Here is a 14699-nt window from a genome sequence, read left to right as displayed (position 1 = left end):
CTTGTGTTCGAGTTTCTTTTCATTTTTCATCTCTCTCAACTTTTATACATTTCCACTGACATCAATGCAGTCTATGGAAGAACCCTATATAAATCAGACTACTAAACGATGGATTATTAGATACCATCAAAAAGCAAGAAGTTTAAGAGGCTGATCCTCCTATGCCTTGCACCTTGCAAAGCAAGAGTAAAAAAGCTACCATTTTGATTTGGCAGCCTGTTACAAGGCAGTGGAGAAGTTGATCCTCAAAGTTTATGATGAAAGATTTGTGTAAATACTAAAGAAATAAAAGGAGAAAGTTAGGAAAGAAGAGAGGGAGGAAAAACTAAACAGGATAAAAAAAAAAGAACCACTGATGTACAGTTCATTATGTGGGAATGGGGCAAAGAAATCTAGAGGAGGGAGTGATCTTATCCATCCCAGACACTGCAAGGCAAAAAAGGTCTGAAAGGGAGAGGTTGGGAGGTCAACTTAATTTTGTCAAAATATTTACATTCCTTAAAGGTAAATCTCAGGCAGCACCCTTGATGATGTCTTTGATATGTTTAAAAAGACAAAGGCTTCAGAAAGCAACAACAAAAAACAAACCCAACCTGAGGACTCAAACAATTTCTTAAAATCTACTTAATTCTCATTAAAAAGTATATACATTCCAGTGACGTTTCAAAGATGCTACAAGATATGTACCCGCCTCTGAGAAAATATTTTTTCACTTGGGGAAATAGATAACATGGAATTCCTTTGCTTTTATCCAAATCTCAACCTTTATTTTAACACTCATTCAATATTATTGAACTTATGATGCCATCTGCTGCACAACAAATATACTTTTTAATCTCAAAAGTTTGAAAGGCCTACAAAAGAAACTTTCAATGTATATTCCCTACTTCTTCAGCAATCATAATAAAATTCGATTTCTGTTATTTAAACTTAGATTTCAGGTCTTCAAAAATTGGAGTAAGCTCATTCAGTTCCTCAAATAAACAATCAATAAGCAATGCCAAACAATGAAGCTTTTAGTAAAATGTAATGCACAATATGCTTAATCCTCATTAAATACTCCAATAATCTTTTAAAATGCATTATTAGCTGTATCAAAATGCACTTATTTGATACAAGTAACTGATAACTGTTCACTCAAGTATGGCCATGGCAATCTGCCTCTACTGTTACCCGTCATCACTACATACATTTCATTTTCCTGTTTCAAGTTTGGCAAGAGTTGTTCTTTAGGGTTACCATACGTCCGGATTTTCCCGGATATGTCCGGCTTTTTGGTCCTCAAATCCCCGTCCGGGAGGAATTTCCAAAAAGCCGAACATGTCCGGGAAAATAGGGAGGCATGGTAAGGGGACCACCTCCTCCCCGGGGTTCAACTTTCCCGGCTCCCGCCGCTCTCCCCAGCACAGCAGCAGCCGGAGCCCGGAAGGAGGCAGCTGCGAGCTGGGATGCCGCTGGCCGGCGCTGCTCGGCCAGGCCCGGGGCCGGGCCGGAGCCGCGTGGCTGGGGCCGGTGGGGCCGGGGGTGCTCAGCTGGAATCGGGGCCCGAGCTGAGCCGGAGCCACCAGGGCCGGGCCGGAGCTGCTCGGCCGGGCCGGTGGGGCCGGAGCTGCTCGGCCGCTGGCTGGAACCGGGGCCCGAGCCGAGCTGGGCCAGAGCGACCGGGGCTGGGGGTGCTCGGCCGCCGGCCGGCGCCACTCGGCCAGCACCGCTCGGCCAGGGCCGGGGGTGCTCGGCCACTGGCCAGCGGCCGGAACTGGGGCCCGAGCCGAGCCAGAGCGACCGGGGCTGGGGATGCTCGGCCGCTGGCTGGAACCGGGGCGCAAGCCGAGCCGGAGCAACTGGGGCTGGGGGTGCTCGGCCGGCGCCCTAGGGCCCAAGCCGGGCCGGGGCCCCCGGGGCAAGAGCCTCTTGGCCAGCCGCCGGAGGGAGCCGCTCGGCCGGGGGGGCCAGACTGGGCCGCGTCTCCTCGTGCCCCTCCCCCCCCAACCCCAGCTTACCTGCTACCTGCCTGTTTCAGGCTTCCCGCGAACATTTGATTCGCGGGACGCAGGGGAGGGGAAGGAGCAGGGGGGCGGAGCGTTCAGGGGAGGGGCGGAGACTTTGGGGAAGGGGCGGAGTTGGGGCAGGGCCGGGGAAGGGGCGGAGTTGGGCCGGGGCCCGTTGGAGTGTCCTCTTTTTCAGGGGCTCCAATATGGTAACCCTATGTTCTTGGCATTTATTAGTCAAAAAAAAAAACAGAATTCATTTTTAATCATAGCTTACAAATGTTATTTGCTCCCATACAGAATGCAATGGTGGGGAGCAGTTGCAATGAAGACCCTTCCTCTTTTTCAATTCTGTCTAGGCTAGCTGGGTTTGACCTGGACTATGTTTGATTTTTAAAGAAATGGTCAGCTTAAAAGAAAAAGAAAAAAAAAAGGTCAACATATCTACACTGAAAGTTTTTGGTTTATTGATATGTTTGGGATATAGAATTATTTGCTTAGCTTTGGTGTGCTCTTCTTAAAAGCTCTTTTGCAACAAATTACAGCTACAGTACACAGTGAAACAACAGATTTCCAGAGTCTTTATAAAGCAGCAGTACACTAGGCAGACCAACATACCACTTTCCCCAGTAGTAATAGAACCCCTGTGTCTCCAAATTCCTACAGCATTGGTGGAGGAGCTCCACTGTGTGGTAGCTGCAGGTCTCTCTGATCCAAGGAGCACCAGACAGGTGATAGAGTTTATAACTCCAGGATCATTTTGAACTACAAGCTGAATAAAGAATTTTGTGTTTCCTTTTGTGTGTGTTTCAGCCCCCTTTCCTTCCCGAGGACAACCTTAAAATCATAGAATAGATCAGCAGTTCTCAACCGTACTGTACTGGCTATTCATTATGCAGCTAGTGTGCTTCAAGGCTTTACTATTAGTATTTAGAAATATACAAAATAAAGAATATAGGCCATGTCCACTTAAAAGATGCTTTCTATTGCTCTAGATCAATGCACTGAAGTTGAAGTTAGAAAGTTTGGTGCTGCTGACCATTCCAAAGCATACAGTATCATTTTTTTAAAATGGAAAAGGGAATTTAAGAGAATTAAATACACAGACACCTGCTGACCATTCCAAAGCATACAGTATCATTTTTTTAAAAGGGAAAAGGGAATTTAAGAGACACCTGCAAGAGTGATTCCATTTAATTCAGTAGGAGTACTTGTGGAATTAAGTATTATTCAATGTGAATAAGGGTGCCAGAAATGGTGGGTCACACAGTGTGTATTTTGTAGTTTATTTCATGTAAACACCCATTTTTTACCTGATTTTATTCCATTCTCCCTTCCCATACCTCTCCTCCCCCTGAAAGAAACCCAGTAAGATTTCTCAGGTTGGGGAGAATCACAGCCCCATTGCTGGAACTTACCAGGTCTTGTTGCCTTTATTGTAAGCTATGCTGTACTTATTTATATTGTGTAAAGACAGTAGGAACGGATAACCTAACTTTTATTATTTATAATTATTCATTTTTAAAATGATCTCCCAGGAAACTCAAGATGTACTTCCAAAATGTTTCCTACAGATATTCTGCCACACCTTTTATTCCCAAATTGAATCTAGCATACAACAACTTTCTTTTTTTTAAGCTTGTTCCACATCCTTGAGACTAAAGTCTTGTTTGGGAAAAAAAACCACCCAAAAACCCAAACTAGATCAGTAGGGGCAGTGGTACTATAAATTTTCTCCCCATCACCCAACAATGTATCTCAGTCTCAAAATAGAGGGACCACCTTTAGGGGGAAGAGAAGATTTTAGGCTGCTTGCCCATTCATTTCCTGGACTCTCCACCAAGATTGCCAAATAGGGTGCCACGTGATATCAATTTTAGAGATGTTATTCTGTATAAGGACATTTACCAACCAGTAACTAGACTAAAACCATCAAGAATTGAAAAAAAACATGACAGGTGTTTTCAGTGTTAACCAATACTAACACATGCAAAACAACAACTTGTTGGACAGATTAATATTTAACATAACACAGACTCTGTTACCTGCACAAAATATTCTCAACTGCTGAACTGGAGATATAAGTTGCAAGTGGGTGGTAAAAAGATCGACAAATGCTCCAGGATATACAATAAAGATAAAAATCCCAAATCCATTAAACCGTACTTGTTCTCTAAAGAAAAAAGAAAAATGTTACTGCAAACCAAAAACCAATGACTCTATAATATAAAATAACAATTCTTACATTTTAGAGCACAATAGAATCTTAGAGTATCTGTATGAAATTCAGTTTAGCACAAAATACTAGCTTAAAAGCTAATTAAGCTAAACTTTGTTTCTCGTGTAAGTACCCAATTCTAAACAGAAGGAAAGGATAACCAAAATTTGTAAACGAAAGACAGAAAATAAATGATTATTTTAAAAACCATCTTTTAAAAAGATTTTTATGTTTTAATTTTTTTGGGGGGAGGGGGTTAAGTAAAAAATAATTACAGTTAGGAGTCAATTATGAAATGGACCAGAACTGATCTTGCTCAAGAACGACTTAGAAATAACAACAGAAATGCTTTTCTCGCAACACCTGTATTTTCCTGAATTTATCACTTTTTTCCCTAAATGCACTTAAAAGCAATTTGCAAGCTAAAAGAAGGGCAGTGCCACTTGAAAAGAGAAAAATAAGTTTCAAATATTCACATAACACAGAGAAGAAAAAAAAAAGAGGATGAATGAAGTCAAAGGGCATTATTAACTGACAGGATGCGTGGGGTTTATATCCACATCAGAGTTTCGAATTAGTATTTTTTAAAATGGGAGTTATATTTTTGGAATGATTAGATAAAGTTTATGTGAACCTTAGGATTTTCACAGGGTTTGATACAGGCTTTGTAGCTCCTGTCTGTTCCGATGTGAATATTATGGACCAGTCCTGTATCCAAGCTGTCATGCTATATATGGCTTAACATTTTATTTATTTACTCATATTTCAAATGTTTCTTATCATATGACTGAGGTACATGTACAATAAAAGCTGGTACAAAGCTTATTGAATGAATCAATAAACAATGATAAATCCTTCCAAAGCAGTTAACCCATCACATCTATCTATAAAACAGGATCATCAACAATGACCCCAATGCTCACATACACTCCCTCCACTTCTATTCATAAGCTCGGGGAAGTGAGAAAGAAAGTGGGAGGAAATAGGCTTTGCAACATGTCCTGATGGCCAACAGATTCATGTATCAAACCCTGGGCAATAAAGAGTTCCAGAACCAAAGGTCCCACACTGAAATCATTTTGCCACCAGCTGCTTCCAGTTTACAGCAAGTGACAGTTTAGTAAAGCACTGATCTCAACTGCTGCAGTATCACATGAGGACAGATGCCATATTCGCAAAGATGCTAGGACTCAAACCATTCAGGACTTCATCAGTCAAAACCATCATCATCTTGAAATGGTCCTGGAAATGAATTGGAGGTCTCAGAGCACAGGCGTGATGGGCTCCCATGTGGCACTACTTTGACAAACTGCTCCCAGCACATCTCTTCAATAAAATCTAAATGCAGGGAAGCGTCTGTATGTGACATTACAGTACAAGACTTGAACTAGAAGAGAAAAGTTGAGACAAAGAGAAGGAAGGAGAGAAAGTGGGAGGAAAGAGAAAGCCTCACTTCTTCCAAAGATGCATCTTAAAATCCAATCCAAACTCAAATGCTCAGAACCTTTGCCACAGAACATGAGTGAAAATAAAGTGCAACAGTATAACAAATAGTTAAGTAATTATGTGATATAATCTGGTTAAAAAAATCTCTACTGCCAGAATCTCTGCAGCTGCACATACCTACTGGCTAGCCGCATGCACAGTCACAGTAAAGGTGAGAGAAAGGAAGAATATGTCTTGGCCCTTCTTGTGATGGGACCCTCTGATTAAGATGGAAGTCCACACTACCTTACTCAGAAGAAAAAGAAAGTTTTTTTTAATCTTTATCCTTAGGTGTGGATTTGGAGCATCCTTGACATGATTTCTCATTGACTGCAGTCATCATCAAAGAACCTTCGTTTCAGTGTGTGACTAGAAAAATTCTTGATCCTGGGATGACATTTGGTATCTCCTCTCTGTTCTCTTAACAGTGGGTGGAAGAGATGCTGGGGTTTTCCACAACATTTTTAGGGAACTAGCCACTCTTTTAAATAATTCTTGATATGTCTTATGATCATCCTGAATCAGGGACAATGATTAAGACACTGTTGCCTCAACAGGAGGGGATGAAGATGTATTCAGAGGGCTGTCAGGATGTTTGCAAGGAAGCTATATCAACTGGGTCTGGGTCTGGTTTTAAAACCTGTGGTACTTGATCGGTACTGAGAATGGTAATGGAAATGTGTCACTGCCTTGAGGGTGACTTAGATGGGCGAGGTACCAGAGAAGCCCGTGAAGCATGCCTCAGGGGTTCTAGAACAGCCATTGATAAAGCGTCAGGCCCCAGTTGTAAGTACCCCATCCCTACCCCTAGACTTGCTCCTGAAGACATGTTGGTGTCGGGATTGTTGTCCCTGATTCAGGATGATTAGAAGACATATAGCAAGGAGCACCTATTCACATACTTCCGACGTCTCTTACAATACAATAAGCCCCTTAATAAGACTGGGACTTTTCAACTTGGAAAAGGAGACGACTAATGGGGGACATAATACAGGTCTATAAAATCATGACAGGTGTGGTGGAAGTAAATAAGGAAGTGTTATTTACTCCTTCTAATAACACAAGAGCTAGGGGGCACCAAATGAAATTAATAGGCAGCACGTTTAAAATAAACAAGAGGAAGTATTTCCTCACACAAAGCACAGTCAACCTGTGGAACTCTTTGCCAGAGGGTGTTGTGAAGGCCAAGACTATAACAGGGTTCAAAAAAGAACTGGATAAGTTCATGGAGGATATGTCCATCAATGGCTATTAGCCAGGATGAGCAGAGATGCAAAACCAAGCTCTGAAGTGTCCCTAGCCTGTTTGTCAGAAGCTGGGAATGGGCAACGGGAAATGGATTACTTGATAATTACCTGTTCTGTTCATTCCCTCTGAATCACCTGGCATTGGCCACTCTCAGAAGACAGGATACTGGGCTAGATGGACCACTGGTCTGACCCAGTATGGCCGGTCATATGTTCTTAAAAGAATGGTGGGGCTTTCTAGTTCAGTACATAAAGGAAGGAATGCCACATGTTCCCATTTATAAGGAAAAGTCCTGATTATGACACTGCTATCCCACATCTTGCATTAATTGCCAAAAATGTCTTTGGGGTTGATTTAATATAGTGATATGTTGTGACACAAGCATCACAATGTTGTATTACAACAAATTTATGCTGAAGGGGAAAGCCTAAAAGGTATCAACTGAAAAGAGTGGTTTTCAGTTGATATCTCCCTTTCAAATATTGACCAAACCATTGCCATTCTTAGTTTGTGAATTGTGATCTCAGCAGCTCTCAAGGAAATATGGCTACAGGCATAAGACCTACAGACAACAACAACAGATAGCCAAAGAAACAGATTCTAATAAAAGAACTTGATTAACGCATAGTGTATATGTAGAAATTAAAGACTAAACGTACTGGAAGAAAGCACAGAACATCACTTCTCTCCATCATTCAGCACACCAACAGGAGAGGATTCTTATCTAGAGAACATGAGGCAGGAGGCTCTGCTACTATATCTGCTAGTGGTTCACAGGTGTGAGGTTAGACCCCTGCACATAAGCTAGGCATAGCCACACAATGGCCCCTGTTGGAACTCACATACCAAAGTGAAACCCACAGCATATTCCCCCATGGCCATCCTGAATTATTCTGTGCTGAGCCAACAGGATGGTTCCTGTACCTAACTCAAGGCTGGCATCTCTCTGTTCTTTCCTGTGCAGCTCAAAAAAATAAAGGCTCAAGGAATGTAAAGATACTTAATTTTGAAGTTTTGCCAGTCACAATTATTGTCTAAAAGAAACAGTTCTCTACATAACATTGGGCTAAAGACAAGACAAAATAGTATCTTTCGAGTAACATACTACAGAACCAGTTAGCTTTTCAATCCATCCTCATCATCATATCCACTCATTATACTCCATACCCGAACATAGCCACTCTATGAACTTCATACCCTCATATCTCAATGCCTGTACTTTGACCCAACCTTTTAGCCCCAATTGGGGATATTGCAGATTATGTATTCCTTATGCCACCTGATCTTAAACCAAACTTTGCACCCTCGATAATCTGCATGTTATTCCCTGATAACCAGAAACTTCTATGCTCAAACTCTGTTCACTTTTTTTTCCCTTTTAACATCATCTTAATAAGATTTTTAATATTTATACAGACCACATCACAGGACACTGTCAATACCACATTGAGTACTCGAGACCGCTGAGCAGGGAAACAACCCACTTCCTTCCCTGACGAGCCAAGGGACCCACCCCAGCCACGTACTCATTGGCTACACCAATACTGACTTGGTGTGCCTGAGCCCACTTATCCACTGACACTTTAAAAACCCTTGCACCCCAATCTGGGTCTATACATATGTGATATGTACGTATCTCTTCACCCTTGCAACTGATGCCTGTAATCCCTCATAACTCAAGCCTGACCCCAGATGCACAGTACCTTCCCTCTTAACTTGTGTATATTTAATTTTAAACATTAACTTTAATAAAATTTAGACTTAAACTGGTAACATATATAATAATAGTTGAGAGCCTGGGACTTCTTGAGTGACTCAGACACACTAATACTAAAGCGAATGAATGAACAGTCTCATCTCTGTGTTTCCCCGTCACCTTCAAGCGTGAAAACCAGTTTCAGATTTCAAGTAATGGAGGCAGGGCGCAACAAATTCTGTGACTGGTAAGGGGGATGCAATTGGAAAAGTTTGCAAGCCACTGCTCTATGGGTCCCTGGTTTCTGTAGTATTCCTGTATGGCAAACCAGAAATTTGGCAGGTAAATCTCAACTTTGAGGATTTTTTACATGACTAAGAAAACAAACAATATAACCAGTACGATATTTCTTGTGTTATTTCTTTCAATATGCATTTGGTTCACTTTATATTTCTGTCAAACTATTAACATGCCACCAACCTTTCTACTGAAATGCACAGCTGGTTTTGGCAGCTGGACAAGACAAAGCTGGGGATTCTGACGCACGAAAATGAGGGAAGCTGTTTGGGATTTTGGCACCCCGGGGGAAACTGCTGATTTTGAGGTTCGGGAGATTCTTCTCCTTCCCTGCCCATTGTGGGCAAAGGTGACCTCCAAACCACCTAGGAACCCTGCCCTGATATCTTCCACAGCATTTAGCACTAATGGCTAAGCACATCAGATAACGGTTTCTGCTGAAATGATCACCAGTAAAAGAGTTAACATTGACATTTAAAATATCATTATGCATCCACTGAGATTAACTGCAGAAAGTCACATCTCTCAGAACTACAGTTTCAGCCTCTTGGTACAGCCCTTCATCACTTTACATTTAAGTCACAATCATGAAGGTTTCCATAACACCCATAAAGAGCTGGAAACTTTTTTGAGAATAAAATATTAGATTCTGGAACACCATTCTGTAACAATGCAGAGTGTCTTTGCAAATTCCACAGCTACAGAATCACACAAAATGTAGGACCTTAGTTAACAGTAAAGTAAATTAATGGAAGGCTAACCTTAAATCTGAAGCAATGCAGTACATTAAAGAAGTGAAAGTCCATACTGATGATCTGTGCAGTAGACATTTATTTAAAACTCTATGCACCCAGCCATGACTCTAGGCACTTCGAAAACTTACAATCTACACAAACCATGAAATACAATTACAAAAAGAGAACAAATGAATTGTATATATAAACTCTAATCATATTCATCTGTAGTTAAATACTCAGGAATATAAAGCTTTGTTGGCACGTAGTAAGAGAAAAATAGTTTGCATACCGAATAGCTGCCACCCCATGGCCGACTTCATGTATAACACCACTGATGAGGATTGCAGTGAAGAAATACGTCAGTTGGCTGATGGGTAGATTAACACCAGGCACCTGTTCATGTAGGCATGACAACAAAACAAAACAAACTAGGATACTAAGAGATACAAAGACAGATCATTTTGCCTTTAAACATGCTACTGCAACATAGTTGTTTAAAGACCAGAAGCAAGACAAGGGCCCTTTACGAACAGAACTATCAAATGACCCCTCTGCCCTTTCTACCGTATATATTTTAAAAAATTGTTTAAGCCTTTCATTACCTTTTATTGAAGATTAAAAACACTCTGATTAAAAAAAAAAAACGAAACAAAAACAAACTAAATACACATGACAAATCATGGGAGAAACTGCCCTAACTCTCATTAAGCTTCAGAAGTGTATTCAGATTTATACAGAAATGATATACAAATAAATCAATCATGGAAATTGCAAACATCAGTTTACAACTTTCTGCAGCAACTCTTGTAGGAATCGCTGCTCATCCATCACAACCGCTTTTGTATTGGAACAACAGTAACAGTCCAAAAATCATAAGTCACTATGCCAAAAATGAGATTGGCCTAAAAATCATGAGATTTTTTTTTTTAAATCATGTTTTTTGGTCTCTCCTCTTGTTTGTGGACTCCTTCTGATCACTCCCACTGTGGCTGTGACAAATACAGGTTGAAAATACAACCTTAAATGCATACAAAATGTGTGCACACAAACAATGCAGGCCCCCCTCTCCCCACCGCTCGGAGCCCTCCCTGACTCCTCTCCTGACAGATGCCACTGCCTCAGACTCCCTCTGCTCCCCATTACCACTGACAGGCTGTTGTCCTACACATGCTGAAACTGACTTCCCTAGTCCCTTGGCTGGCTCCAAGAGCTGCTCCCAGTTCCAAGCCAGCAGGGGAAAAGGCCGCCCTGAGTTCCTACCTTTATTAACCCCCTGCTTTCCGCACTGCAGTGGAAGCATGAGGTCACTGCTGCTTCTGAGCTTGGAGAATGCTCAGTTCTGCAGCACCTGCACCTGGGCTCTGACCCCTCAGAGCACAGAGGTTGCACCCCAGTAATGAAGGCAGCTGCTCTGGCTACCACCAGCAGCACAAACTGAAATAGTGACCTCTAGTATTAAAAAGGGGGAACTGCAAACAGTGCAGGCAAGATGACTGAACTGCCTGTGTTTTATCACCAGAGCCTTCCAAAATTGGCCTGCAATTGTGACACACAATAATATCATGAGTGTTGGCAACATTGCAATAAGCTGATGTTAGCAATTAGTAAGACAGCCATTTTGTAATTTTCCTTAGCTTTTAAGCTGCAGTGTAAGATATACTAAACTACCAAAACACCACCAGCAATACTTTGATGCAATCAGAGAATTCCAAGCATATACATTTATTTCATTCTCTCATTTTAGAGAAGCTCCTACCTTGAAGAATCCAAGGAGGAAATCAACAACACAAGAACAAGCTACAGGGAAAAGCCAGACAAAGAGACAGAAGACAGGAGACAAAGGAAGCAGAAAATGAAGATAGACGTAAGGATGGGGAGAGGCAGAAATCAACCATATTAGTACAGACAGACTGCAGAACAATGCAGTAAAGAGAGTGGGAAAGAACAGATAGGGAGAAAACTGAATAAAAGAAAAAGAGGAGTGGTACAGAAAAAGGAAGTGACAAAAAAATAAAGACTTGCCTCTGAAAAAACTGGTTCCGGAGGTGGGAATCAATAAGAGAGGCGTTAATCACTTAACCCAGGGTTCCTCAAACTTCATTGCAACACAACCCCCTTCTGACAACAAAAATTACTAAATGACCCCAGGAGAGGGGACTGAACCCTGAGCCTGCCTGAGCCCCGCCACCCCAGCCAGGGGATAGGGGGGAGACACACGACTAAGCCAAAGCCCAAGTCCCACCACCCCATGCAGGTGGGCCAAAGCCCAAGCCCAAGGGCTTCCAGCCCCTGATCTGAGCTCCGCCACCCAGGGCTGAAACCCCCGCTCTTTGGCCCGGGCGGTGAGGCTTGGGCTTCGGGCCCAGCAAGTCTAACACCAGCGCTGGCGACCCCATTAAAATGGAGTCCCGACCCACTTTGGGGTCCTGATCCACAGAACCGCTGACTTAACCTAAAGTTATAAAAAATTAAGCAACAAAAATAAAACTAAAAATCCTTTTTAAAAGAAGGGGAAAGGAAAGCAGAGTAGAATAGAGAGAGAATATTTATGACTAGGCCTGTCACTATCAGCAGAGTAGGACCATGATGCCAATCTCAGCAATAGGCACCACAGTCCTACAGTGTCCACATCTGAGAGAGAGCTCCTGAGGGAAGCAGAGTTAGAATTTCGACTATAGCACCCTACCAATTTGAAGCTAGCCATGCTCCCCCCACATTAAGCACCTTCTGTATTTTCTGCATCAACTGGTGATGTTAATTTAAAGTTAGAGCTGCGGAGAAGAGCAGAGATGTCTCAGACATATATAAGGACAAAGTGCTATTAGCACTGAAAGCTGGCATCATGAGTCTACCATGAATATAGGATGCTTCCCAGGATCGAACGGTTTTTAGACTCAGTGTCTGAAAACCTATTTTAAGATATACCCCGTATATACTCGATCATAAGCCGGTTCGTTTATAAGCCGACCTCCTCCCCTCCGCAAATGGATAAGTAAAAATGGAAAATTTTTATGACCCATTCATAAGCCGACCCTATAATTCAGAGGTCAGCAAACTTTGGCTCCCGGGCTATCAGGATAAGCCGTTAGGGGGCCGAGATGGTTTGTTTACCTCGCGTCCGCAGGCACGGAGGTAAACCTAAGTAAACAAAGTGTCCCGGCGTGCCAGCTGCTTACCCTGACGGGCCGGGACAGCAACTGGTGGGGAAATTTTTTTGGGGGGGAGGAGGGGAAGCTGGGGGTCAGGGGAGTAACCCCTGTGACCACCCCCCACATGACCACACCCCTAGCCCGGGACCCCCCCACTCTCCCCATCCCATCCCTTCCCATCTTATCTGGGGAGGGCCAGGGGAGGATGGTATTTAAAAGGAATCTAATCCTTCATGAAATATACGGAAATTGAAAATAGCATTCTGTTAGGAAACAATGTCATCTCTAGAGGTCTTGATTTTCTAAATTCTACTAAAGGCATTTGTATGAGAAGAGGACCCTTTGCTATGATGCTTCTTTCACACCTCTGACAGTTGCAGTAATTTCCATAGTAAGCCACTGGTAGAGAATAATCAGCAGAAGAGGAAGATCACTAAAGAGACAAACATTCTATTTTCATGCAAATACTCATAAGAGTAGAGGCAGAGAACAGAAGCAGAAAATATTATATAGATAAAGTTTATTAAGCCAACAGCTACAGTACGGGGACTAACTAGTTTTGTGGTTTTGGAGCTCAGCAGCTATTCTTTTGTACAGTGTCTATGCACCTCTCCTTTACTTACCTTATAATAATTATAAAAAGATAATCAAATTGGTATGCAACAGACAGATGGCTGATTCATAGATTCATAGATTCATAGATTCTAGGACTGGAAGGGACCTCGAGAGGTCATCGAGTCCAGTCCCCTGCCCGCATGGCAGGACCAAATACTGTCTAGACCATCCCTGATAGACATTTATCTAACCTACTCTTAAATATCTCCAGAGATGGAGATTCCACAACCTCCCTAGGCAATTTATTCCAGTGTTTAACCACCCTGACAGTTAGGAACTTTTTCCTAATGTCCAACCTAGACCTCCCTTGCTGCAGTTTAAGCCCATTGCTTCTTGTTCTATCCTCAGAGGCTAAGGTGAACAAGTTTTCTCCCTCCTCCTTATGACACCCTTTTAGATACCTGAAAACTGCTATCATGTCCCCTCTCAGTCTTCTCTTTTCCAAACTAAACAAACCCAATTCTTTCAGCCTTGCTTCATAGGTCATGTTCTCAAGACCTTTAATCATTCTTGTTGCTCTTCTCTGGACCCTTTCCAATTTCTCCACATCTTTCTTGAAATGCGGTGCCCAGAACTGGACACAATACTCCAGCTGAGGCCTAACCAGAGCAGAGTAGAGCGGAAGAATGACTTCTCGTGTCTTGCTCACAACACACCTGTTAATACATCCCAGAATCACGTTTGCTTTTTTTGCAACAGCATCACACTGTTGACTCATATTTAGCTTGATCTACAGCTATAGTTGGAGACGGTCCTACACAACTGTTCCTGTCACTGGGACTACGCTTCTGCCACCAGGTATTGAATCGCTTTATTACCGCTATTTGGATTTATGTGAGTAAGTCAATGGCACTCCACTCTGAAGACTTCTGCTTCATATAAAGCTCTAAGATCATGATGGTCTTTGAGGGAAAAAGTGGGCAATGAAGAGGGGTGCAAAAACAAAACAGCAGACATATAGCACCTCCTCTCCTTTGGAATGTTGAAGTGATGGGACAACTAGTTTTAAAAAGTCACAAACTATATCTGTTTTATTTTTAAAAGTATATCCCATTTTCCCTCTAAACATCTGGCAATAGCACAATATACAGCAACTCTGAAAGGTAGGGTTAAAAAGTATGTTGTGACAATTCAAGGTAAAAGAATAGAATAGGGAATATAAAAAGAATCACAAACCTGCCTAGGAAAATCTTGCTTTTCACCCATATCTCTGAATTAGGTGTCTCTAAATACTTCTCTATCCTTGCTTTAAATGTATTGATATTA

General features: G+C 42.1%; 1 protein-coding gene across 1 annotated transcript in view; it reads right to left on the bottom strand.

The window, feature by feature from the left end:
- The window catches only part of LOC112105116 (membrane-bound transcription factor site-2 protease), a 38995-nt gene that overhangs the window by 16570 nt on the left and 7726 nt on the right, over positions 1–14699 (bottom strand). Inside the window, exons 4-5 of the mRNA XM_024197781.2 lie at positions 9959–10062; positions 4034–4161 (exon numbers count right to left, since the gene is read on the bottom strand). Coding sequence (XP_024053549.1) covers positions 4034–4161; positions 9959–10062 — 232 coding nt within the window. The remainder of the gene's footprint in view (positions 1–4033; positions 4162–9958; positions 10063–14699) is intronic.

The sequence above is a fragment of the Terrapene carolina genome, unplaced genomic scaffold (assembly GCF_002925995.2).
Source record: "Terrapene carolina triunguis isolate 2854851 unplaced genomic scaffold, T_m_triunguis-2.0 Scaffold23, whole genome shotgun sequence".
NCBI classification, from domain to species: domain Eukaryota; kingdom Metazoa; phylum Chordata; order Testudines; family Emydidae; genus Terrapene; species Terrapene triunguis.
Note: the sequence above shows the minus strand (reverse complement) of the source record. Positions and strands in the feature narration are given on the sequence as shown.